General features: G+C 42.4%; 2 protein-coding genes across 4 annotated transcripts in view; both read left to right on the top strand.

The window, feature by feature from the left end:
* esyt2a (extended synaptotagmin-like protein 2a) overlaps positions 1 to 8,638 on the top strand; it is a 98,930-nt gene extending 90,292 nt beyond the window's left edge. For both annotated transcript variants that reach the window (XM_078263899.1, XM_078263901.1), the window contains 5 exons: positions 2,216 to 2,314; positions 2,404 to 2,535; positions 2,657 to 2,762; positions 3,008 to 3,057; positions 6,248 to 8,638. In XM_078263899.1, the coding sequence (XP_078120025.1) occupies positions 2,216 to 2,314; positions 2,404 to 2,535; positions 2,657 to 2,762; positions 3,008 to 3,057; positions 6,248 to 6,293 (433 nt within the window). In that variant the 3' untranslated portion in view covers positions 6,294 to 8,638. The remainder of the gene's footprint in view (positions 1 to 2,215; positions 2,315 to 2,403; positions 2,536 to 2,656; positions 2,763 to 3,007; positions 3,058 to 6,247) is intronic.
* Positions 8,639 to 13,029: 4,391 nt separating this feature from the next.
* The window catches only part of LOC144526488 (receptor-type tyrosine-protein phosphatase N2-like), a 313,934-nt gene continuing 299,515 nt past the window's right edge, over positions 13,030 to 27,448 (top strand). For both annotated transcript variants that reach the window (XM_078263997.1, XM_078263998.1), the window contains exon 1: positions 13,030 to 13,278. In XM_078263997.1, coding sequence (XP_078120123.1) covers positions 13,188 to 13,278 — 91 coding nt within the window. In that variant the 5' untranslated portion in view covers positions 13,030 to 13,187. The remainder of the gene's footprint in view (positions 13,279 to 27,448) is intronic.

The following is a 27,448-nucleotide window of genomic DNA, read 5'->3' on the forward strand; positions in this document are numbered from 1 at the left end:
GATGACAGGCTCCGCAGGCAGGTGTCCACATAAAAGGACTTGAGGACTGCCTCTTGCACATCCTCCCTGGCTGGCTGTGATCCAGGATGTACTTTTGGAGAGTGAATACGACAAAGCAGGCACTGCTCGTAGTCCCAAAGGGCAGTACTCTCCCCATTCATAGACCTTCGGTGGTTCTTTTTGCTTTAGGTCTCACCAAAGAAACCGTAAGAGAGGCCAGTCCTCCGGGAGCAACCGGACCTGGTGGAACATACCTCGGATGTCGCTGCTGGTGGCCACAGAATGCTCTTCGAGGCACAACAGCACTGCTAGAAGGGAGGAACCCAGAGTCTGTCCTGGTAGGAACTTGTTGAGGTTATGGCCTTAAAACCGGAAAGAGCAGTTAAACACAACTTTGTTCTTGCCGTAGTGCTGTTGTACCATATGGTGCATTACGTACTAACTGGTAAGTGTGGCCTGTGCTCCGGATTCCAGTTTGACAACATCACCTTATGTCCCCAGTCTCTTCATCTCAGGTACAGTATATATGCTGCTGCCTGTTCCGGTGACTTGGCTAGCCTTCTTTCAGTGGAAGCACTGACCCCTTGGGTGCACTGAGCTGAGACATGTTGGGGACAAGCAACAGTGGGGTTGCATAGCGGTTGACACCGTCGATGTTTACTCTCACCATCTTAGCCTCCAGTAGGTCTATCGCCTGCTGGTCCTGACGTTACCTTGTACTGGCCTTTCCGTTTGGCCATGGTAAGTCATCCATCTGCCAAAGCCGCTCAACATGACTGTACAACTCTTCTGGCAGGGCCCGTATGGTAGTGAAATAGCATTGTGGTAAAGTGAACTAATGCTTCAGTTCCTGGGCTGGGCCCTAAATGTCCATACTAACCTGGTCTTTATGGTAGCTGGCCTGCCAGGGGGACCAAGTCGGACAGGTTCCATTGGGCTTATAAGATGCAGGTAGTCCAAACCAATAAGCAGAACTGGCTGAAGGGTTAGGGTTATGGGTTAATGTTGTAGAGGAAGCCCTCGGAAGTGGTGGAACTTCTTCTGCAGGACACTGACTGGATGTGTGATTAGCCAGTCCAAGTTCTTTGGCCATGAAAGCTCTCTTGATCTGGTAGACTCTGCGTGGCTGGGATGCAGGAGACAGCGTAAAAGACACTCCCGCTCCATGAAGGACCTGGAGATCCTGGCGCACGGTTCTGAGGGGCAAGTCCTCAGGTTGGCCTTCAAATCCAAGGTCATGGGCAGCCACATGCAACAGAATTGTCCTCTCTGAGCCGTCGCCCAGGACAGAATACAACTCCAAGGTTCAATCTCCATTGCATAGTAATACTTTTCTGACCTTCAACAGCACGTTCCGTCCTGTGGGGCTCTGTCTTGGCCCTTTTCTGCCTTTTCTGGAGCCATCCTGTTCAGCTCTTGGAGGACAAGCAAGTGTATCTTGTTGCAGCTCTTGCAGATCATCTTTAGATCACACTCTGCTGCTCTGTGGGCTTGCCCACAGCGCCAACAACTGTTGATGTTGTCTGTTGTGAGTATACACCATAAGAAAAAGAAAGTGATACAGTAAGGCTGCAGTTTTTCTAATAAATCCCATGAAAAGACCAAAACCTGACTCTTCTGCCCTGTCTGTGACACTCGGCTCCAAACCCATTGGTTCCTACTGAAGACGTAAAAGTAAAAAAAAATAAATAAAAGGGATCACAAATATATTTATTTAAAAAAGAAGGCTCTGTTTGTAATATTTATGGACAGGATATCGAGGCGTAGTCGGGGTGGGGAGGGCTTGCAGTTTGGTGGGCTGGGGATCTCATCGCTGCTCTTTGCAGATGATGTGGTCCTGATGGCATCATCGGCCTGTGACCTTCAGCACTCACTGGATCGGTTCACAATATGTGGGATTGCGTTAAAAAAACTACAGTGTGTGTGTTCATGGTAGTGAAGGAAAATGTGACCCAATGCAACAGTGTGACGCTGTGATGTGTTTTTAACAACAATGGAGCTCTATAGCACAGAGGAAGAAGATAGATCAGGCTGTGATACACACAATACCTATTCTTTGAGAGGACATTTCTACAGATCTGAAACATACCTGACTGCTCTCTAGTTGTAACTTCACACTTTCTCACAACAATCATAATACAGGTGCTGTTTTTGATGCGTTAACTCCTCTGCGCTCTCTCTCTCTCTCTCTCTCTCTCTCTCTCTCTCTCTCTAGTGGTTCGGGCCCGAGTCATTCTCAGCTGGGTGAGATCCAGCTGACAGTCAGACACAGCTCCCAGAGGAACAAACTCATCGTGGTCGTTCACGGCTGCAGGTACGAACCAATAAGAGCGAGGAGTTTCTTCCAAAAATACTCTATGTATTGGGTGAATGTTTTAAGTAATATTCATTTTACCACCACAGAAACCTGATAGCGTTCACTGATCACGGCTCAGATCCTTACGTCCGCCTCTACCTGCTTCCTGACAAACGGAGGTCGGGCAGGAGGAAAACTCACACATTCAAGAAAACCCTCAACCCAGTTTACGATCAGACGTGAGTCCTACTGTTCTGCTTTCACGTGTTGTTAGATAACTTTATTGTTAAACAGTTTCGTTAGTATTTAGTGGCTGAGTTGTAAATGTGCTGTGTGCTTTTTCTGTCTCTGCCTGCTCAGGTTTGATTTTAGTGTTTCCCTCGTGGAGCTCCACAGGCGGACTCTGGATGTCGCAGTGAAGAATGGTGGAGGTCTGCTCTCCAAACACAAAGGCCTTCTGGGAAAGGTACAAACTTTCACTGGGCTGGCATATTCTAGACGTTAGTTAAACCCTGAGGAACTGTCTTGAAGTGAATGTATTTTAACATGATAAAATTATTTGTTTTCATGATGAATTCTTATGGACTTAAATCTTGAGTTTTGATGATCTGTCAGTTAGATTAAATCCTAAAATAGTGTTTAATTTGCAAAAATATCTACACTGGACATGAAAAGATATGGTCTTTTAATATTTTACCTTTTTTTCATCAGGTTCTGGTGGATTTGACACATGAGGACAGCGCTAAGGGTTGGACACAATGGTTAGTCTTTGAGTTCCCACTTTACATTTATAACGATCTGATAACACAACAATCAAGTGAAACAGCTGTCACAAAGCTCACTTTTAATGTATCAGGATCAGAATCATTACCAATTGAGCACCAACCACCAAGGCAAATTATTCTTAAGTGTTACTTACATAAATCCTATTCTGATTCTGTAAGTTTTCACATTAAAATAATTTGCCTTGGTCTTCAGCGCAAGCAAATAAAATAAAGTATTGCAACAGTCAAGAACATAAAAATAGAATTATGGTCATTGTAGGAAAATAATAATAATCAAGGAGCCAGGGAAAGGGGGTAATATTTCGAGATTAAAGTCGTTATTTCATGAGAAAAAAACTTGGATATTCTCTGGGATTAAAGTGGCTAATTTAGAGAAAATTTTTTTGTTGGAATATTATCCCCTTTCCCTGGCGGCGTTGTTTTCCTACAATGGCCCTAATATATATATATATATATATATATATATATATATATATATATATAAAGGGAGGCGGGCGGGCGTGAGGCAGGCGCGACGCCCTGTGCGGTCGCACAGTTGCCACAACCCATGCAAAGGTTCTGCTTGTGTGCATGTAATAGACGGGAGAACTGCTAGCATCATACCCTTTGTTTTGTCAGCATTTAACACCAGTTTGAGATGGAACAGGTGTGACTGTATAACGTCAAATGCAGCCTGCAGATGTTCAGAGGCCAGGGCAACAGTGTTTGCACAACAATAAACAATTGTGTCATCGGCATACATACTGTATGCATAGATGCATCATTCTGCCCCACATTGTTAACATTAGTTGTGAAGAGAGTGGGTCCTAAAACTGACCCTTGCGGCACACCTTTGATGACTTATAAATAACTAGACGAGAGACCATTAAGCTGCACACACTGCTTACGACGTGAAAGGTAGTTTACAAACCAGCCAACAGCCTGGTCTGAAAAGCCTATATCCAGAACCTCTGAGATAAGATGCCATGATCTACAGTATCGGCTTTGGAAGTGCAGCACAGCATTTTTTGGTGTCCAAGGCATCCACGACATCATTTAACACTTTCATGGAGGCAGTTACTGTGCTGTTTTGTTTTCTGAAGCCAGACTGATGAGGAGATAAAACGTTAGTGGACCACAAGTACTCCTTAATCATTCACCAGCTTTTCAAGAACCTTGGCTAAGATGCATAGTTTGGAAAAGTCAGAGCAGAGGTGGAGGGAAATGTGGATGGACATGGCTAGGCCTGTCACGATAAAAAAATTTGCTGGACAATAAATTGTCCCAGAAATTATTGCGAAAAACGATAATATTGTCGTTCCAAGACCATTTTCATCTAATATAATGATAATGGCATAATAATGCAGGTACACCTTTTCAAAGATCAATACACTTTTATTTCTAAAGAATATTTAACACTGGAACTGGAAGACATTTTAAATATCCACAATATGTCTTATCTCCTTTAGTATGTCGTCTTTCATGCTGTTGTACAGTTGTGGAATTGCCGTTTGTGACCCGTATGTTCTCCCAGGCAATTCCTACTGGCTGTCAAATGTTTGCAGCATTCCTCGAGTGTTTGTGCGATAAACTACAGACTCTGTACTACATTTAACAATTATTTATTAAACACTAAATATTAAATTTAAATAATATATAATTAATAAATTATATCTATAGCTATGTGGCCACATGGCGAGTAAATGTTTGTATCAAAATAGTTCTGTTTTTCAGTCTTCATTTTAGCTAAGGTGCAGCTACTTTCTTCTGCTCCTCTGCTGTCTGCAGGTCGGAGCTTCGCGGGGACGGGCCGACACACACACACACACACATACACACACACAAACACTGGCGCAACTCTGACACACTTTCCGCACTCTGTGTCTGTGGACAGCTGTAGGCTTGTACCGGTTAATGTTCTGTGCATTGTCACACACATGCAGCCACTTTCCTGAAACCGCTTGTGAGACTCAGACTGACAAGTCCACAGCGGCGTGTATGACCGAGCCTGTCTCCACCTGCAGGTTGTCAACTGTGGTTTGGAATGAAAGGGAGAAAACGGGACGCCGAGTAACACGGTGGATATTGCTCATATCGCCAGCCTATATTGACAGCGCTTTAACTGCAAAGTGCTGCAGGAAACCCTGCTCCAACAACGAGCGTTTTCGCTCTGTCTCTCTCTCCGCCAGGAGACCCTGGCTGCTGTTTCTCTGCTGCTCATATATGCTGTTGTATAGAAAATAAATACTACAATAAAATGTGAAAAACTATACTATAACCAAATATGTACAATATAGCTGTTTTAAAATTGGAAGTGCAAAATTTGTTGGCAGTGGATGTGCAAAAGTTCACAATATAGCATCTCTAGTGAAAGAGTTCTGCAGCAAACAGATTTAGCAATAAAAACATGATAAAAGAATGCGCACCAACATATCGAGGTGACATCATATGATGTAAAGAAAACACCAACTGTGAGCCATAACGGTTTTTAAAAATCATTCTTTGGTATGGAAAATGAGTTTTAGAAAAGTTTTTTGGTGAAAATCTCTTTTAAGTAGAAAAGTCTCTCTTTTGAAAATCCCAAAAGCTTTGAAGTTTTTTCTAATTAAAAAAAACGCTAACATGTTTCACTTATAGATATCAATATGAAAATGTTTGGTGAAAAATGTTGCGTTTGACAAGATGTTCTTATCATAACTCGTTAATTTATGTGACCTAAATATGACATTTCGGTGACCAGTAGTTGTTTTTTATGTCTCTGTATCATGTCACATTACATGAATATATCAAGGTCAGGAATGAACCTTTAAGCCTGAATAATGTAATGTTATTTTGAGTTACTGAGCAATTTCCAAACTGTGGAGATCCAATAGATTGAGAGGAGACATGTCTGGCTGCAGGTATAATCAGTGGCTATATGTCATGTTGTCCTGCTCATCTGCAGCTCCATTGCAACCGTTGCAGGATGTTTACAGTCAGAGTTGCTGCTCCAGTTAGAGTAAATGAAGTACTTGAATCCTTTGAAAAGTTCTATTTGCTTGCTCAAACTCACTGACTGTGATTTGATTGAAACTCTGCTCTGTTGGATCCCTGCTCTGGGAGTTGGAATCTAATACTAAAACACTGACGTCAGAGCCTGTGAAAGGAAAAGCTTTTTTTAAATGAAAGCCTCTTTCTCCTCCTGCAGGTATGAGCTGAGTGAAGATGGCCTGACGAAGCCTCACCAACTATAGACGGCAGCCATCATCAACATCATCATCATCATCATCATCATCATCATCATCATTATTACTACCATCATATTGCCACATTTAAGTTTACAGTATGGCTTTTATTTTTTCATTATTCCATGTGTACAAAAAGAAATAGAACAGCAGCTTTTGACATTCATATAATCACATCAGTCGCAAGGCAAACCTCCCCTTTAAGAAGTTAAAGGCTGATAGACTAAAGGGAGTTTAGGACATGTAAAATACTATATGTTACATAATGTACTGCTTTGTAAGTCTATATTTCATATTAAAAGGAGAAACTATAGCAGCTGTAGAGGAAGACAATCTATTTTGTTGCTGTTGCAGCAGTGTCCTGCCTAAAGAACAACCATGTACAAGTTTGTAAATATAAAGGCTGATGCTGGCCGAAACAGACGGCGCCTTCTAGAGATAAGAGAGAGGTCTGGGCTCTTATTTGGCCAAACGATTGTTTTGTCATTTTATTAATTCATTTTATTTAATGAAAAACATTGTGTACGAAGATTGTGAAGCAGAACAGGCAGGCGGTCCTGGGAAAGACGAGGAGTATTTAACATTTCACCCTCGTTGGTTTTGCTAATGCAGCTGTACTTAGCTTTATTCCACTATAAAAGTGTGTGTATTAACAAACTGAAAATAACTCTAACGATTGTGTTAAATCTGATACAAGTACCAGTTTTTTTCAGTTCTTTTCCATCTGTTAATACACTTGTTACGCTGAAATAAGGCCATTGTTAAGTCTTACCTGTTTTGTTTTTTAAACTGAATATATTTGCACATTTGTGTGTTTTTATCTATTGGGGATCATTTTTACTCTTAGTTGTAATTTAAATATTGCCTAAATTCCTCGTTTTTTAGTGAGTCATTTTTATCTTAAATTAACAATATAATTAAAATTTGAAACATTAAAGTGTAAAGTCTTTAAATAATATAAATAACCTTTTTTCATCTAGTCTCTCTTACTCCTTGTGATATTAAATATGAAGCTACAGCCACAAGTTGGTAAGCTTAGCATAAAGGCTTGAAACAGGGAAACCGCTAGCTTTAATCTGCCTGAAAGTTTCAAAAAATCTCACAGAATAATACATTATATTTGATTTGTGGTTTAAAGTGTTAATTAGTGATCTTGAGAGGTGCTGGTGGATTTCACTTTTAGACATAGCAAAGCGTTCTGTTGAGCTAAGCTAATCTATTACAGCTGGCTTCATATTTAACAGAGTTCTCTCCATCTTCTCATTCTACGATCTGTAAGAAAAAGAAAAGAAAATGTCAAACTACCCCTTTAGGTAATTCAAGTGTTATAGAACCGGTTCTTGGCAAGACCCGCCTCTCAATAGCATTCGCGTACTACGATTGGCCAGGTGTCCGTGCTTGGTCGAGGTAACAGAACCCAAAGTGTTCAGGTCCTATCCCCTGACCAATCAGCTATCCTAACCTTAACCACTCGAGGTCGATGCCTGACCCCAACCTGCTTCGTAGGGTGGAACCATAATCGCACGTATTTCATACATCAAATCTTGGCTTTAAAAGTGAGAAAAGTGGAAAAATTGACTCCAAAAATTAGACCTTAGGTGTAAATGGGCTCTTTTGTTTGTTTGTCACTGTTTCAGTGAGGTTGATATCACGATAATATTCGCTACATCCATTCTGAGTTATGAATCAACATTTATGAATCAACATTAGTCTTAACTTGTCATGAAGTGTCATTTTTAACACGTCTGATTTGAACAAACTGTGACTCCTGTTGAAAATGACATTTACCTTTTCTTTGTTTTGCTTACATACACTTTTTCACGCACATTAAACATTGCTTTGCTTTAAATGACTTGTTTAAAGGGATATCAGTAATCAATACATAGAAAACCTTTGTATTAAATAAATCCATGTGTTGTCTATGTGGCCTTTCAAAGCCAAAGAGCAGCGATCTAGTGCTGATACACAGGAGGCTTGTGTGACCTTTGACCTTCAAAACACAAATACAGATCTTTGCAAGCATCAAGAAAGTATTTTACACATATGTATGTAAACTGTCTTTTAATGTTTTTTATTTGTGTTTTGCAGCTGTCTCCCTCTTTGTCTTGAGTTAGATTTTGTAAGAATCCCACTGTGTATGTAAGACATGGACTAGAGAGCTTCTCTGGACGCTGGTTTGTTGTCTCTGTCATGTTAATTTATCTTGTGCCTTAAGATTCATACGACCATGTATAAAAAGAACCAAGAAAATGCTTCAACAGTTTCCTATGTTTCAGAATGTCTCCTAAATGTCTTTTATTAAAACAAATAAAGAGCTTTAGCTGGCTATAGCAGCATGAAGCTGTGCAGCACTGTGGCGTCTGACCATTCTATTTTTATTTATAGGTTATTAGCTGGTGGAATTCAATTCTTGATATATCTATGTAAGGTGATAATAGGCTAATTCTGTAATTGTCTTAATGTCTGAGTGTTTTGGCTCCAAATTATTTTGTTTTTTGTTTAACTCGAGGACATTTTGACACATCCAATTGTTAATTTAAATGAGTTTAGTGTAGCTTTCTCAGTTGTATGGGTCCATAGTGACCTGGTGATATAGTTTTATTAATCTGTGTGTCATCTGTATAACTGTAGAGATTGATGATTGCTCCTCCTGCTGGAATATTTTGATGAATCATTTCCTCCGGATATTGGTGTCAAGAGACAACACACACACACACACACACACACACAGTACTTGTCATTTATTGCTGTTTGTCATAAATAAAAACTGTGCAGGTGGCAAAAGAGAAAGTTTGAGAAAATGCTTCTGACTGGTGACGTGGGTATTTTAAATGTGTGAGACTATGTGGGTATTTCTATCCTTATAAGGACCAGATGTCTTCAAAATGAGCTGTTGGGCAACCATTAATCACCCCTTTCTGAGCATTTTGTACAGTATTCCTGCAGCAGATTATTACATGGCCCCAGGTTTGCTGTGTGGTTATTTGATTAAAAATAAATTCACCAAAATAATGTTATTTAACTTACAAGGGATCTCCTGAGTATAAAGTGAGCTGTGGGCCCGTTTGGTGGTTTATTATGTACTGAACAAAATTATCAAAGCAATACTTTTGTTTTTGCCCCCATTTTTCATGAGCTGAACTCTATATACACAAAAGGCCTATTGTTCTCAAATATTGTTCACAAATCTGTCTAAATCTGTGTTAGTGAGCACTTCTCCTTTGCTGAGATAATCCATCCACCTCACAGGTGTGGCATATCAAGATGCTGATTAGACAGCAGGATTATTGCACAGGTGTGCCTTAGGCTGGCCACAATAAAAGGCCACTCTAAAGTGTGCAGATTTGCTGTATTGGGGGTCCAATACAGTATCAATACAGTCCAATACAGTAACCAGTCAGTATCTGGTGTGACCACCATTTGCCTCACGCAGTGCAACACATCTCCTTCGCATAGAGTTGATCAGGTTGTTGATTGTGGCCTGTGGAATGTTGGTCCACTCCTCTTCAATGGCTGTGCCAAGTTGCTGGATAGTGGCAGGACCTGGAACACGCTGTCGTATACGCCGATCCAGAGCATCCCAAACATGCTCAATGGGTGACATGTCCGGTGAGTATGCTGGCCATGCAAGAACTGGGATGTTTTCAGCTTCCAGGAGTTGTGTACAGATCCTTGCAACATCATGCTGCAACATGAGGTGATGGTCGTGGATGAATGGCACAACAATGGGCCTCAGGATCTCGTCACGGTATCTCTGCATTCAAAATGCCATCAATAAAATGCCCCTGTGTTCGTTGTCCATAACATACGCCTGCCCATACCATAACCCCACCGCCACCATGGGCCACTCGATTCACAACGTTGACATCAGCAAACCGCTCACCCACACGAAGCCATACACGCTGTCTGCCATCTGCCCTGTACAGTATAAACCGGGATTCATCCATGGAGAGAACACCTCTCCAAAGTGCCAGACACCATCGAATGTGAGCATTTGCCCAGTCAAGTCGGTTACGACGACGAACTGCAGTCAGGTCGAGACCCCGATGAGGACGACGAGCATGCAGATGAGCTTCCCTGAGATGGTTTCTGACAGTTTGTGCAGAAATTCTTTGGTTATGCAGACCGATTGTTGCAGCAGCTGTCCGGGTGGCTGGTCTCAGACCATCTTGGAGGTGAAGATGCTGGAAGTTGGAGGTCCTGGGCTGGTGTGGTTACACGTGGTCTGCGGTTGTGAGGCCGGTTGGATGTACTGCCAAATTCTCTGAAACGCCTTTGGAGACGGCTTATGGTAGAGAAATGAACATTCAATTCACAGGCAACAGCTCTGGTGGACATTCCTGCAGTCAGCATGCCAATTGCACGCTCCCTCAAAACTTGCAACATATGTGGCATTGTGCTGTGTGATAAAACTGCATTTTAGAGTGGCCTTTTATTGTGGCCAGCCTAAGGCACACCAGAGGCCTGTACTACGAAGCAAGATTTGGCGTTAACGAGGTAACTTCAGGTTCAACTCAGGGTTTTCTGTACCACGACGGTGGATCACTTGTTACCAGGTTACATCACCGTGGTAACTTATACTGAACACCTAACCTGGTCGGGAGCAGGTTATGTTGGAGATCAGAGATCAACCGGTGTTAAAGCACCGAAGCACTGAAAGAAATCCTGAGGCCTGTACTACGAAGTGAGATCAACATGCCCTGGATTTCTTTCAGTTCCCCGTCTTCACCTAACCTAACAGCCGCGGTCCCGCATCAGCTGTATCACAACGCTGGTTAACAACTAGTTCAGTCAACCCAGGGTTTCGCAATCCAGCGGCGCGCGTTCACATAAAAGAGGCGGGGTTTGCACAGCACGACCAATCACAAACATCTACCAGAGCAGCATATGTTACATAAGAAGAGGAAATTATAATTCTACATAAATATGAAGAACACAGACACGGTTTTACAGGCAAAACGCAATACAGTCGCTGCTTCCTAAAACAGGAGGAAAGCTGGCAAAAAAATAGCCGACGCTGTAGATGGGTAAATCACAATGCTTATTAATATCACTTCCCATCAGTCAGGACCAGGATATGACCATAATTACACTTGTCCTTTCCATAAACTGTCGTTGCTTTAGCCTGGTATTCCAGTTGCAGCCCTGGCAGTGGGAAGAGATCGTGAGAGCAAATAAAATATATAAAAACATAATTCAAACTGATGTGTGCATTGGCAACACACGGCTCAAGAAGCCGAGCCGATATGTAATTCCCTCCCATTACAATCTATATATTTCATAAATATACACATCAGGGAATGCAAACGGGGTTGTCGGTCTCTAAATGTTTTAACTTTTATGTGCGCACCCCTTTCTCCCTCCCTCCCTCTCTCCCTCTCTCTCACCGAGCTCCGCCTGATCTTCTAAGAACGGTGACGCCGTTATCAATCGAGTATTGATTGGTCAGTAGGCGGTGCTTTTACACCGGTTGATCTCTGATCTCCAACTTAACCTGCTCCCGACCAGGTTAGGTGTTCAGCATAAGTTACCACGGCGATTGAACCCGATCACAAGTGATCCACCGTCGTAGTACAGAAAACCCTGGGTTGAACCTGAAGTTAGCTCGTTAACGCCAAATCGCGCTTCGTAGTACAGGCCTCTGGGCATGTTGATCTGGATTCGTAGTACAGGCCTCTGGGCATGTTGATCTGGATTCGTAGTACAGGCCTCTGGGCATGTTGATCTGGATTCGTAGTACAGGCCTCTGGGCAATAATCCTGCTGTCTAATCAGCATGTTGATATGCCACACCTGTGAGGAGGATAGATTATCTCGGCAAAGGAGAAGTGCTCCATAACACAGATTTAGACAGATCTGTGAAATTTTGTTCAGTGTAAATAAACTAAAATGTCCACATGGGATGGGTGCGCTACAGTAAGAGTTTTGTGCCTTCTGCCATATCATCCCTAAATGAAGCTCCCCAGCGATGATTGGTGGCATCATTGCATCATCTTCTTGTTACTTCTATGTTGTATATGCTGCCCACAAGGTGTTCCAGTGGAACCTGGAGGGAACTGTACATTATAGGGTGTTTGGGGTGAAGGTGTCTGTTTACTGTATGTGTATGTATATTTGTGAGGCCCTGTACAGACTGTGAAAAACAATAAAGACTATCTATCTATCTCAGACAGTGGCCCTGACTTCAACTCTGAACCAGGATTATTTCCGACAGTACATTAAAGCAGCGGGAGTGCTGAATCAGACTGGAGAGCTCCGTGAAGTCACTCAAACATATAATAAATCCGGATATTAACCGGATATTAACCTTCAAAATAAATAATAAAAGTTTAAAATGATGGATGTGGTGTACAAGAAAAATACATTGTATGACATAAAACTGTTTCTGTGAAAAGAAATAAACTAAAAACCACAAGGTTGGTGGTTCAATCCCAGGCTCCTCTGGCCACATGTCATAGTGTCCCTGAGCAAGACACTGAACCCCATGTTGCTTCCCAGATGCTGTATGTATAGCTGTTCACTGCTGCTAATACTGAGGATGGGTTGAAATGCAGTAATATAATTGCACTACATTGCAATGTGTGTATGTGATGATTAAGCTTCCATAGAGTTTTTACACTTCGGCCTTCGCATCTCATTTCTCCTTAAAATATGCAGCTTACTGTGTTTTCAGACTTTTATTTTGGAAATTTCCACCGGAAATACCGTGTCTTTACGCTGTGGGATGGGAGCCTCCAGCAGCAGAAACGCCCTGCATACGCGCTCCTCTCTCCTCCAATATCCATCCCGGCTCTCTTCTGCTCGTCCAGCCGCTGAGGAGCCACTCTGAGCCTGAAGGAAGACGAACCAGACCTCGCTGGAAGAAATGGCCTTTTAACACTAGAGAGAAGAACCCAGAAGAGACATGGATCCTTTGCCTTTTTCCTTCCAACACCACCTCCTCCTCCTGCTCGCTTCCCTGAACTGCTTCCCCGCTGCTGCTGACATGAGACTCGGTGAGTGAATTAACGGATGCTTATATTCTTCATGAGCTGCATCCATACCGTCTCCGGTCCTGAAGAGACCTCCTCAGAGCCATTTAGCAGACAGACCGGAGGAGACTATTTCTGTTTCTCATCTCTGTGTCAATATTGTGTCAGCGGGCTGGTGGAGTGCAGCTTCACCTGAGCCGAGGAAAAACAAACACGATGATAGGGGAATAGGTTCCAGCTGCTAATACAGGCCTGCCAGTCCACAGGGGGTCTGGACCTGATAGAAAGTCACTGCTGAGCACCGCCGACACGACTCGAGCTAATACAGAGGGGGAGGCATTCTTTTATTAACAAGGCTTACATCTGTTAGGAATATTTGTAACAATTAAACAGATTTAAAAAAGTACTACAAATCATAAAATCATATAAATGATTAAATAACAAACTAATTATTAGTTAATTAAAATGTATACTTAAAACCGTAAACTAAAATAATATAATTAAAGGACAATTAACAAATAATATACATTAATTATGTAAAATAATTCAGGAATGCTATTCATAAAATATAGAGAAAATAAAATATATACATAAACATATGAATGAAATACAAAATAAAATATCGAAATAACATACTAACAGAATAGAAACTACACTACCAAATATAACAAATCTGTGTAAAGAACCAGTAACAACACCCATCAGTGATAACATCAATGCAAAGCTATTAAAAATAAGCTTATATACACTCAGAGATAGCTATTGATCGGAAATGTAATCAATGTGTGTGTGTGTGTGTGTGTGTGTGTGTGTGTGTGTGTGTGTGTGTGTAGTGTTTATAAACAATATCACCCCAGTGATTTGGGATTTGCAGCCTGCAGGATGACTGATACAGAGATGTGTTGTAGAAGATGGTGAGAGGAGGAGGAGGAAGAGCAGGAAGAAGCTGGTGTTAAGAGGGAGGGGTGTGTGTGTGTGTGTGTGTGTGTGTGTGTGTGTGTGTGTGTCCAGACCCCTCCTCCTCTCCTTTAGAGATTATATAATATCAGCAGCATACAGAGAGTATGGCAGCCACAGAACAGACTCAGCTGAGGAGACGAGCAGCGAACCAACATAGAGCACCGAGCTGCAGCACTCAGCTTCCATTTATACATTCATTTATTTCATATATATATATATATATATATACTATAATGTATCTACCTGTACTGTTATATATAATACTATAATTTATAGTTTAATGACCATCATTTTTATTCTAATCCTACAATATTCCCATAGGGTATTTTAGTTTATTGTACATAATGAAAATATTGTCTTAAAGACAAATGCTTCTGTGCTAGTTACATCAGCACATTTTTACATTAGTTCATTGTAAAAAAAATAAATAATAATAATAGTAATTATTTGTAGCGTTGTCGCCATGGTTGTTGTTGGACTGGACCTGTATGGCTCGATGTAAAACAGGAAGCCTTAGCTCAGACTAAAGCCAGATTTCTGCTTCTGCGGAGGCTGCAAGCACAGCTTTGGTGTATGCTGGGGAGTGTGTGGTAGAGAGAGTGAGAGAGTGACGGCGATTATCTTCAGAGTGAGTAGTGACTCTAGAGTCATAGTGAGAGAAACAAAGTGTCTCCCCTGTTCTTTCTGACCACGATGGGAAATCTGGAGCAGGAGAAGTTAACCCTCTCCTTGATGTCATGTTGTTGATGGAGAAGTAGAACCAGGAAATGAGTCGGCAATGCTACCAAGCCACGGCCAAACAGACCAATCACAGTTGTCTGCGTCGCCACAACGTTACATTTTTGTGAGAGGTGCACGTCAGGCTATGGGTCCAGGTCTCCACATACCTATGTCCTACCATGGCGTCAATTTAACACAGAAGCATAAACTGACCTTAATGCAGCATTTCAAAACCTCAACATAACGCTGACAAGCTGATTAAACTTCATCTTTGACACATCTTTACATATGACAGACATAATATCAAGTTTGTGTCTAGTATATGCTGACTGTAGGGCTGCAGCTGGCAATTATTTTCACTGTTGATCTGTGGATTATTTTTGGTCTCTAAAATGTCAGAAAACGGCGAAAAATGTGGATCAGTGTTTTCCAAAGCCCAAGATGACGTCCTCACATCTTGTTTTGTCCACAACTCAAAGATCTTCAGATTACTGTCCCAGAGGAGAGAAGACACTAGAACATAGTCACATTTAACAAGCTGACATCACACAACTTTGACCTTTTTTTTTTTTTTTTCTTTTTTTTTTATTAAAAAGTACTCAAACCCATTAATTGGTTTTCAAAATAGATTAATTTAATAGTTAACAACTAATCAATCAATTGATTCATCTTTGCCGTTCTAGCTGACATAATACTCTCATGTCTGGCAGTTTGGTCTTCACATTATTCCTGCTCATTACACAAAATAATGTCAAACTGTGTTGACATGATTTTAACAAATGCAAAACTCTTGGAATAAATATTCAATATAAAGCTGTGGTTGATGACTCTTTCATAGTAAAGTATGAACTTTGAATGATTGCGTCAGCGTGTGAAGCTGGAAGGGAAACAATGTTATCATTCTGCATGTCTCTCATCTGATGGGAAGAGTAAACCTTTTAGTTTAGTGTAGTTTATTTACACATACACACACACACACACACACACACACACACACACACATATATATATATATAAATACAGAATTGAAGAAAAGAGAGGTTACAACCCAAAAATGGCTTATGAACCCCCCCCCCCATAAATATCTATAGTCATACTTAAAAAAGAAAAAGGATAAGCAGATAAAAACAAAGAGTGCATAATGCAGTTTCAAGACAAAGCAGTAATACAAAATTGATAGAAATGTACAAAGAAATTAATTTTTGCAAGTTGAAATGCATTTAAATGAAACTCATGGTGTCTTAGAAGTCTTTGCTAATTCAACTTCTTTTCAGATGTTTTAAATTGTGATGAAGTAGGTGATTATTTCTTCATTGCACATTGTGTTCATTTTTTAAATTGTAATCGATGTTTCATTTTAATGCATTAATAATTTAACATTGAAAAGTCCATTCTTCACTTTGAGTATATTCACTGTTGATACTTGTGTGATTATACTGCTAATATATTTTTCTATTATGTATATGATGCTGTTTGTCCATACAGTGGTTTATGTTTATGGATCCTCTCTGTGAGCCACTGAGACTGCATTTAGCTCAGGTCTCCTAATCATTAACCGGGACCTGGAGAAGGTCACCGCTGGTTTTCCTTGTGTGACCGTTGCCATGACAACGCCAATTCACATTGAATTGGTCCTGATTGGTTGGTGGGGTCGGGGCAGGGCTGTAGAGCTGTAACTGTACTGTGATACATGTGGTCACAGGAGATGAATGAGAGCAGTTGTACATCCCATAATGTTACACAATATTGGTTGGTTGGGTGTAAATGAGGCATGTTGGTGTGACGGGCTACTTTGCAGTTGTTTAAATGAGACGCTGCTGCTTTTAACAGTTTCTGTTCATGTTTCCATGCTTCTGGGCTGCCACTAACATAATACATGATACTGGAGATACAGTACATACTGACACCACTAAAAACTGGGCATGTACTTGTTACCAGTAATCAGCTGTTTTGATTGCATGTACAGTAGGATAATATAAAAGGCTCTTAACTAACTTAGGGTCAGTTTGTTGGAAAGTTTATAATCCCTAATCTTTAATCTCCCCATGTAGATACAGCACACTGTGGAACATTTCCACTTCTTTTTAGGAGATATTGCAGTGCTGTAAAATTGTTGTTTGATATTGACAAAGACAAAAGACAGCAAGCAACTTAGTTTAAAAAAACAGAAATACACAGTCTATGCTAAAATCTGTTTAACTATAGGATGTTAATGCTGAAGCAATAATTGATTCCCAAATTCAGTCTAATAAAGTTGTACTGTCTTTCTAGTAGAACATGAAATGGTTCATTCTAGGGGCTGGGCTATATGGCAAAAAAATGTGATCACGATATATTTTCCCATTTGTATCGTTATCGATATTTATCACAATATAATTTTTTTGCTGATACTGCCCGTTCGACGTGCATACTGACTTAAGCCAGAAGATACCAGATATTTAATTACACTATAGATATAAAATAAAAACAACATGCCTTTACAATATTGAGCCCACTGTTTTTGTTGAGGACACATTCCCATTCTATGATGCCCCTCTGGTCAACGGAGCATCAAATCAAACTAAGAGTGGCCCTCTTTTCCTCGTACCGAGTCATCTTACAATTACAAAGTGCAAACTAAGAGAGTGGTCACTTTTCTTTTCATGTTGAAAACAACCTTAAACTACTTAAGCAACTTAACCCTCTCCTTGATCTCATGTTGTTGATGGAGAAGGAGAACCAGGAGAAGTTAACCCTCTCCTTGATCTCATGTTGTTGATGGAGAAGGAGAACCACGAGTAGTTAACCCTCTCCTTGATCTCATGTTGTTGATGAAGGAGAACCAGGAGAAGTTAACCCTCTCCTTGATGTCATGTTGTTGATGGAGAAGGAGAACCAGGAGAAGTTAACCTCTCCTTGATGTCATGTTGTTGATGGAGAAGGAGAACCAGGAGAAGTTAACCCTCTCCTTGATGTCATGTTGTTGATGGAGAAGAAGAACCAGGAAATGAGTCGGCAATGCTACCAAGCCACGGCCAAACAGACCAATCACAGTTGTCTGCGTCGCCACAACGTTACATTTTTGTGAGAGGTGCACGTCACGGTTATGGGTCCAGGTCTCCACATACCTACGTCTTACCATGGCGTCAATTTAACACAGAAGCATAAACTGACCTTAATGCAGCATTTCAAAACCTCAACATAACGCTGACAAGCTGATTAAACTTCATCTTTGACACATCTTTACATATGACAGACATAATATCAAGTTTGTGTCTAGTATATGCTGACTGTAGGGCTGCAGCTGGCAATTATTTTCACTGTTGATCTGTGGATTATTTTTGGTCTCTAAAATGTCAGAAAACGGTGAAAAATGTGGATCAGTGTTTTCCAAAGCCCAAGATGACGTCCTCACATCTTGTTTTGTCCACAACTCAAAGATCTTCAGATTACTGTCCCAGAGGAGAGAAGAGACTAGTTAAGCAACATATTAAATGTAAAAAACTCATCTTAAAGGTTTAGCACAACACCAGACAAAGTAAGGCAGTACATGTGGTAACAAGTATCTTTAACCAGAAGTGAAGTAACATCTGAAGTTCGTGGGCTTGAAATCCCAAATGTGAAAATATCGGCGGTGAAGTTTTAGTTTTCTTTGAGACTACCTGCCATATATTGTCTGCGCCGGTCTAACCTCCCAATGCTACTGAAATGTGATCTCCTTCATAACTGTCATCGACTCGGTTACTTTCTTCGTTTATTTACAAACATAATATGTGTATCACGTCATATTGCTTATTACCAGTGTTAGGCTGCTACTTGAAAAGTATAGTGAACTAAGCGACCAGTTATTTTTCATAGGCTATATAAAGCCTCACTTCACTAAAGCTAATGTTAGCCACTAAATACATAGCAACATGGCAAAAGTAGTTTCCTACATCATAGGTCATTTTTTATACATTCATGTAATCAACATACCCGTTTTATTTTTATTTTTTTATTTATTTGGGACAGTGCACATTAATGAACAATCTAACATTTCTGTACAGACTGTAAATGAGCCAGTTTATAGCATAAATGCTAATTTTCACCTGTAGTTCCAATTTAGCGGTGGCGTCAGTGACTGCCCAACACTGCTTGCTATACAAGTTGGATTTAGGTTGCTAACAGGCTACTTTTTAATTTGCCAGATGGTGTCATAGTGACCAAAGCTGGTTCAACTGGTTTGTATAAAATCAATCTGGTTTAGCCTTGTCCACCGGAAAACCGAAATGGGAAATCCAACTAAGAAACCCCTGCATGGATTGAGCTGTGATGATGGAAATAACAAAGAGCAAAGGGGACCTTCTGCTGTGAGAGTATGTGTGAAAAGCTGAAGATTATTCAGGAAAAAACTGCTAAAAGTTTGGCTGGTGTTACATTTGTTGGTGTTTGCTTCATTGATCATTTGGCTGCGTTAACTTGACACTAATAAACTGATCAATCTGGATCAATGTTTATTTAGTATAGAATCTAAAAGTGTGAGGAAGAGCCTGCCTGCTTCAGACTGTGCCTGGCTCTGCTGATCGATGTGGCCTCCTGTTCTGTGGAACCCCGTCTGTTCTGAGCTTTTATCTCAGTGAAATGGCTCTGTCTGGCCCTGCAGGCTTTGTGCTTTCTGCTCAGTTTCTCAATGCTGGGTGGATTTACTGGAGAGCAGAAGTACTCAGATCGTGTTCATCTCTTGTACAGATCTTAAAGTTAAAGTAGCAATGGACACTGGACCACCTTTTAAATCAAAACTTTGACCTTTTTGCCATATTACCAACGTCTCATGTGCACTTGATTTCTGTTTCACCTCAAAATAAAAGGAGGTCCAGATGTTACGATAAGTTATATTTTTCAAGCAAAAGTGTCGGAGTATTGTGTTATTCAAGCAGAAAGAAAACCTTTAACACAAGTTATTACATGCAAATGACATCAGGATTTACACCCACGACTTTTGTAGAAAACCACAACACAGACCTATAAGAGATTTAGCTCCATAGGAATCTAACCTGTACTGTCACGATGGGGCTGCGAGGCTTGGACCCAAATGCAGAGAGCAGGCAAAGTAAATAGACAAACAAACAAAAAGTGTCCTGGAAGCAGCAGGCAAAAACTACAACAAAAGTAATCAAAGGCAGGAAACAAAACAGGAAAAACAAGACAAATATAAAGACACAACAGCAAAGAACACGACAGACCTTGAAAACTCCGAACAGAAACAAAATGCTCCCACACAAGACAAGGACAACACAGAGTTAACAAGAAACAGGTGACACACAACAGGTGAAACAAATCAGGGCGGGGCAGAACAATCAAACAGGCGGGAAAACAAAAGACAGGAAGTAAAACAAGAGAAGACTAGGGAGGACACAGACTACAAAATAAAACAGGAAACAAACAGAAACTAACAATCGTGACATGTACAGTCAGAACATAATGAAGGCTGCCAGCATCTAAGAGCTACAGTATGAGAAAGAGCTGTAAGGGACGGCTCCCAGATGACCCAAAGAACAAGGAAAGTAAAAAATGTCCACAAAAAGCATAACGGCCCAGGGAGGGCAGAGGGTGACCGGAGGAAGGGTGAGTAACAAGTCAATCAAGGAGGGTAAAGGGATAACAAAAAACAACAAAGTCACTGGACAGGCGACAGCAGAGTTCGGGAACAGAGGACCGTAGGACTCGGGGACCGGGGAACTGCTGGCAACTAGGCTCGGGAACAGAGGCTGCGGGCAGCGGCGAAGGCAAAAATCCCCCTGGATGCCGAGCAGGACAAAGACTCTCTGGAGGCCGAGCAGGGCAACGAAGACGGTACCTCTCTGGAGACCGAGCAGGACGGGGAAGGCAGAGCACTTCAGGCGGCCGAGCAGGACGTCGAGGACTCCGACGTGGCCGGCGGCGAAGGCGATATCCCTCAGTAGGCCGGCGGCGAAGGCGAATCCCTTCTGAAGGGGCAACGAAGGCCCCTTCTGAAGGCCGGCGGCGAAGGCAAAACCCATCAGAAGGCCGTCCGCTGGGCTGAAGACAGGCGACGGGTCAGCTGGGCCGGAGACAGGCGACGGGTCAGCTGGGCCAGTGTCTACCAACAAGGTAACTGGAACAGTCACAGGAATCAAGGCAACAGGATCAGAAACCAGCAACAAGGCAACAGGATCAGAAGTCGGCAAATCCACCGACAAGGTAACTGGAGCAGAAGTCAGCTTGACCGCTGACAAAACACAAGGGGCAGGAGTCGGTCGAACCGCCGACAAAATACGGGGGGCAGGAGTTGGTCGAACCACCGACAAAATACGGGGGGCAGGAGTCGGTGGAACCGAAAACAAAGGCAAGGTCTCTGGGGGACAGAACAAGGGTAAAGTCAAGGGCGGTCTCAGGGACAGTCTCATGGGCGCCGGGGACCGGCAAAGTCACTGCGGTGTCGGGCAATGGCAAAGTCTCTGAAATGCCGGGCAACGGCACAGTCTCTGGGGCCGCCGTCAATGAAGGCACTGGGAGACTGGTCAGCTGAGGCTCTAGAAGACTGGTCAGCGCAGACTCTGGGAGGATGGTCAGCGTAGACTCTGGACGGCTGGACGTCAGCTGAAACTCTGGACGGCAAACAAAAAGTGTCCTGGAAGCAGCAGGCAAAAACTACAACAAAACTAATCCGGGCAGGAAACAAAACAACAGGGAAAACGAGACAAATAATATAAAGACACAACAGACCTTGAACCCTCCGCACAGCAACAGAAATGAAATGCTCCCACACAAGACAAGGACAACACAGAGACTAAATACACAGGTTAACAAGGACTAACAAGAAACAGGTGACACAACAGGTGAAACAAATAAGGACGGGGCAGAACAATCAAACAGGCGGGAAAACAAAAGACAGTAAGTAAAACAAGAGAAGACTAGGGAGGACACAGAGACTACAAAATAAAACAGGAAACACAAACAGAAACTAACAATTGTGACATGTACAGTCAGAACATAATGAAGGCTGCCAGCATCTAAGAGCTACAGTATGAGAGAGAGCTGTGAATACAAGGCGCTGCTGCTTAATTCGACCAAATCAACCAGTGGAAGAGAGGAAGAGAGGAGGATGTGCAGAAAAGGATGGACTTATGAGGGAAGAGGTGATGAAGGAGGTTGTTTTGTCGATACAGGAGAAACAGAAGGGGGAGACAAAGAGAGATTCCCGCCAATTTAAGATGAGTTGTTGGAACACACCTCATAATTGAAAAAATGAATGAAATTAATTAAAAATGATCAAATGCTGCTTTTGCTTCCAAATCCTTCCTTTTGCGTTTGTCTAAATTGTCAGGTGGCATGTTGTCGTGACGGATCCTTTTCTGGCCCAAACTAATTGGATTGCTGTGTCCATACATGGCACGCAGAAGTCACACGTCACATATACTGTAGATAGAAACACATAGACATAAATCAAATATCACAATATTGTTGAACTAATACATCAATATCAACATTGCAACAATATTGTAGGGTTTAATATCGGAGCTTTCACAAAATATTTAGGCAATGAGATGCTTGATAAATAATCAGTACTGTGGATATAATGTGGGTAAAGGCAAGTTATAGAACGAGAACAGTCAAGTAAATTTATTAAATTACATCACTTTAGTGTAATACAACCTTTAAAAACAGGAAAAGACAATAATCATGCCATATTACGGTATCCAAAATGTAAGATATCTAGCCTGATATTACGATATCGTAATATCGATATATTGCCCAGCTCTACATAGACAGCCAATTTGGAAATCCCGTTTCTGATCAGCCAAGGGAAAAACCTGTAAGTGGGTCAGCCATTACATGAGTTAAAAATCAAACTACAAAGACAGGGAAAGCTTTTAAAAGGCCCAGTTTGTTTCCTTCAGTCTGTGACCCCGACCGGTTATCAACTTTCCAGAGATGTAAACACGCTAAACAGAGATAAGATTGTTTGGTGAGAAGGTTAGAGCTGAATGCTGAAGGAAAAATATGAGGGTCATTAGTTGTAAACACGAAAGAAGGTCACTTCTCTGTCATATAATGAGACTGAGAGAAAGGCAAATTAACTTAATATCTTAATATAAAATAGGATAGATTGACTGTTTGCTGAACTTCCAAATTAAAAAAATCCGGTCCGACCCTACATGAACTTGCATAGTTTCTGTCCAAGCCCGACCTGAACCAGAACCTCAATATATTTCATAACAAGCTAAAGTCAACTAAAGTTACACGATGTCCGACATGCACCCTCTTAAAAACGGACATATGCCATATTGGATGTAGATTTTATAACATTTCCAATCGGCTTTGTGTCATTCTGCATTACATGCAGAATGGCACCCCAGCAGCAAAAATGAGACCAATGCCAATATTCTGTACCACTGTGCTTTTGTAAGTTGAAGATATCCAGAAGATGGCGGTCACGCACAGTGGTAAACAGCCAAAACATTATTCCTGACATAGATGGACTATAAGATCTGCACTGAAAAATTGCACAAACCTGACCCAAGTCAAGCCCGGTGGAATTTTAAGAAATTAAAAATTGGGTTGGAAAAGTTAACCCTCTCCTTGATTTCATGTTGTTTATGGAGAAGGAGAACCAGGAAATGAGTCGGGAGAAATGCAACGCTACCAAGCCACGGCCGAGCGACGTGTGTCACCTCGATGTGTTTACATTTTTCGAGAGGTGACGTCAGGCTACTACGTAGGGTCCGGCGTAGGTCCGTGTCTCCACGTACCTATGGACGTAGCCTTAGCGTAGATTTAACACAGAAGCATAAATCACGCCTTACTTCCACGGCCAATGACTATTGTTTTACATACATTATACATTTTTTTTTTTTTAAAGATTTATTATCTATTTGTGAGCCGGTCCTGGATACCATATCAGAGTTTAAGCTAATGTTAGCGGCTCTGTCCTGGCCTTTGTTTGATTTGGGAACGTTTACACTCTAGCAAATGTAGTAACCCCAAGTATTTATCCTTAAAGCATTTTCTCCTTCAATCCTCTTGGGTCTGATGGTGTGATTTTGGCATGCTCTGGTACTGTTGTCAATTTAAACAAATCTAAGGTGTATTAAATATTAATATTAAGTATTAAGTGTAAATACCATGAATTTTCTATTCAGCACAAGTTTAGCTACAATAATATCTGCGTAGAATGTATTCCATGGTGATACTTTTTTAACTGGTAAATAAACAAGTTGTAAAAAGTAGTTTTAGAAGTTTGCTGGAATTTGTGAAAAACATTACCTAACCCATTGTGACAAATTGTTTTGGTCACTTGGGGTGATTGTGTGAAGTCTTAGGTATGTCACAATACCAAAAATTCAGTAGTCGGTGCCAATACCAGTAAAATAACACGATTCTCAATGCCGATTTTGATACCACGGTAAAAAAAAGGATTTTCTAAGATTACATGTACTTTAACTTGAAACATTAACTTCTTTTAAAATATTTGAAAAATATCAAAATGTCATAACAAGACATACAAAACGTGCAATAAAGCATAGAACAACATAATAAAGTGCAATTAATGGTCATAGTGCAACAACTAGTGTCCCCAGACACATTCCAGACTTCCAAGCATCTTTTCAAAAAGGTACTGTGCAAAAACAACAACAGTGTTTCTAACAGTTGCGTGACCAGAGACGAAACAAACCCCGGGTAAATATTGGAGATGTATTTGAAAGATGGAGACAGCTTAGAGCTTAGAGCCCAAAAGGACGCAGAGTTGGCTAATTTCCTCCTGAACAGGTAGCTAAGCATTAGCTTCAGGGTAATTTATCACAGCTACAAGGGACGGGCATTTTATGTCATTTCAACATTTGTGTTCTCACATTGAATCATATAGCTAGAGTACCCAAATTTGTTACTCACAAAAACAATTGAGACACAGCCAGTAATGTGATCCCGACTGGTCCTGGCTAACCGTGGCTAACGCAGCCATGCTAACCCTGCTAATGGCTAACGTTAGCAAAGGAGCAGGCAAGCGAGCCACGGCTGTTTACAACGTGTAGCGTGTTCAGCGGCCGTAGCCGACAACGGGGAGTTATTTGAAGCCAAGAGAGGGGGGCTGTAAATCAGGAAGAGAGGACCGTGAGTTTGCAGTGAACATGCCGTGTTTTAGGTCGGGTAGAGTTGACTCTTGGCCACTTATTCGTGACCTGCTTCTTCTGAATGTATCGATTGGAACACTCTGAAGCGTATACTGACCCCATCAGTTCTGGAAGAGGCGCAGCACCAATGCTGCTAACACTGGCATCGTCACTAATGGTGCCTACGGTGCTTCAAAAAATGGGCATCGTCGGTGTTTTGTCATTTTAGAACCGGAATGTGTCAGTTGTATCGGTTCTCGTGACATCCCTAATCACATTTCAATCAATTCCTCATGATGGTCTTTTTACATGCCAATATCACACATTTTAAGAGATATGTGTACTTCTTTTGAATGCTGTCAGCCAGAATCAAACCAACTACACTGTTGGGGGACCCCTGGGCACCTTGTAGCAGACAGGGTTTTTTTATACGCTCTTGTCAACTCTTCAAACACATGATTACCTTCTGTGGATATTCCTTTTATCCATACATCCATCCATCTTCATCCGCTTATCCGAGGTCGGGTCGCGGGGGTAGCAGCTCCAGCAGGGGACCCCAAACTTCCCTTTCCCGGGCCACATTAACCAGCTCCGACTGGGGGATCCCGAGGCGTTCCCAGGCCAGGTTAGAGATATAATCCCTCCACCTAGTCCTGGGTCTCCCCCGAGGCCTCCTCCCAGCTGGACGTGCCTGGAACACCTCCCTAGGGAGGCGTCCAGGGGGCATCCTTACCAGATGCCCGAACCACCTCAACTGGCTCCTTTCAACGCAAAGGAGCAGCGGCTCTACTCCGAGCTCCTCACGGATAACTGAGCTTCTCACCCTATCTCTAAGGGAGACGCCAGCTACCCTCCTGAGGAAACCCATTTCGGCCGCTTGTACCCTGGATCTTGTTCTTTCGGTCATGACCCAGCCTTCATGACCATAGGTGAGGGTAGGAACAAAAACTGACCGGTAGATTGAGAGCTTTGCCTTCTGGCTCAGCTCTCTTTTCGTCATAACGGTGCAATAAATTGAATGTAATACCGCACCTGCTGTGCCGATTCTCCGACCAATCTCCCGCTCCATTGTCCCCTCACTCGCGAACAAGACCCCAAGGTACTTGAACTCCTTCACTTGGGGTAAGGACTCATTCCCTACCTGGAGAAGGCACTCCATCGGTTTCCTGCTGAAAACCATGGCCTCCGATTTAGAGGTGCTGATCCTCATCCCAGCCGCTTCACACTCGGCTGCGAACCGATCAAGTGAGTGCTGAAGGTCACAGGCTGATGATGCCATCAGGACCACATCATCTGCAAAAAGCAGCGATGAGATCCCCAGCCCACCGAACTGCAACCCCTCTCCACCCCGACTACGCCTCGATATCCTGTCCATAAATACTACAAACAGGATTGGTGACAAAGCGCAGCCCTGGCGGAGGCCAACTCTCACCTGAAACGAGTCCGACTTACTGCCGAGAACCCGGACACAGCTCTCGCTTTGGTCGTACAGAGATTGGATGGCCCTGAGAAGGGACCCCCTCACCCCGTACTCCCGCAGCACCTCCCACAGTATCTCCCGGGGCACCCGGTCATACGCCTTCTCCAGATCCACAAAACACATGTAGACTGGTTGGGCATACTCCCAGGCTCCCTCCAGGATCCTTGCGAGTAAAGATCTGGTCCGTTGTTCCACGACCAGGGACGGAATCCGCATTGTTCCTCTTCAACCTGAGATTCGACTATCGACCGAACCCTCCTTTCCAGCACCTTGGAGTAGACTTTACCGGGGAGGCTGAGAAGTGTGATACCCCTGTAATTGGCACACACCCTCTGGTCCCCCTTTTTAAAAAGGGGAACCACCACCCCGGTCTGCCACTCCTTAGGCACCGTCCCAGACTTCCACGCAATGTTGAAGAGGCGTGTCAACCAAGACAACCCCTCCACACCCAGAGCTTTAAGCATTTCTGGACGGATCTCATCAATTCCTGGGGCTTTGCCACTGTGGAGTTGTTTAACTACCTCATCCCCCCTCATCCTCCAACTCTGCCTCTACCATAGAGGGCGTATTAGTCGGATTTAGGAGTTCCTCAAAGTGCTCCTTTCCACCGCCCTATTACCTCCTCAGTTGAGGTCAACAGCGTCCCATCCTTACTGTACACAGCTTGGATGGTTCCCCACTTCCCCCTCCTGAGGTGGCGAACGGTTTTCCAGAAGTACCTTGGTGCCGACCAAAAGTCCTTCTCCATGTCTTCTCCGAACTTCTCCCACACACGCTGCTTTGCCTCTTTCACGGCAGAGGCTGCAGCCCTTCGCGCCCTTCGGTACCTTGCAACTGCCTCCGGAGTCGTCTGGGATAACATATCCCGGAAAGACTCCTTCTTCAGTCGGACGGCTTCCCTGACCACCGGTGTCCACCACGGTGTTCGTGGGTTACCGCCCCT

Source organism: Sander vitreus, chromosome 12, assembly GCF_031162955.1.
Source record: "Sander vitreus isolate 19-12246 chromosome 12, sanVit1, whole genome shotgun sequence".
Lineage (NCBI taxonomy): Eukaryota > Metazoa > Chordata > Actinopteri > Perciformes > Percidae > Sander > Sander vitreus.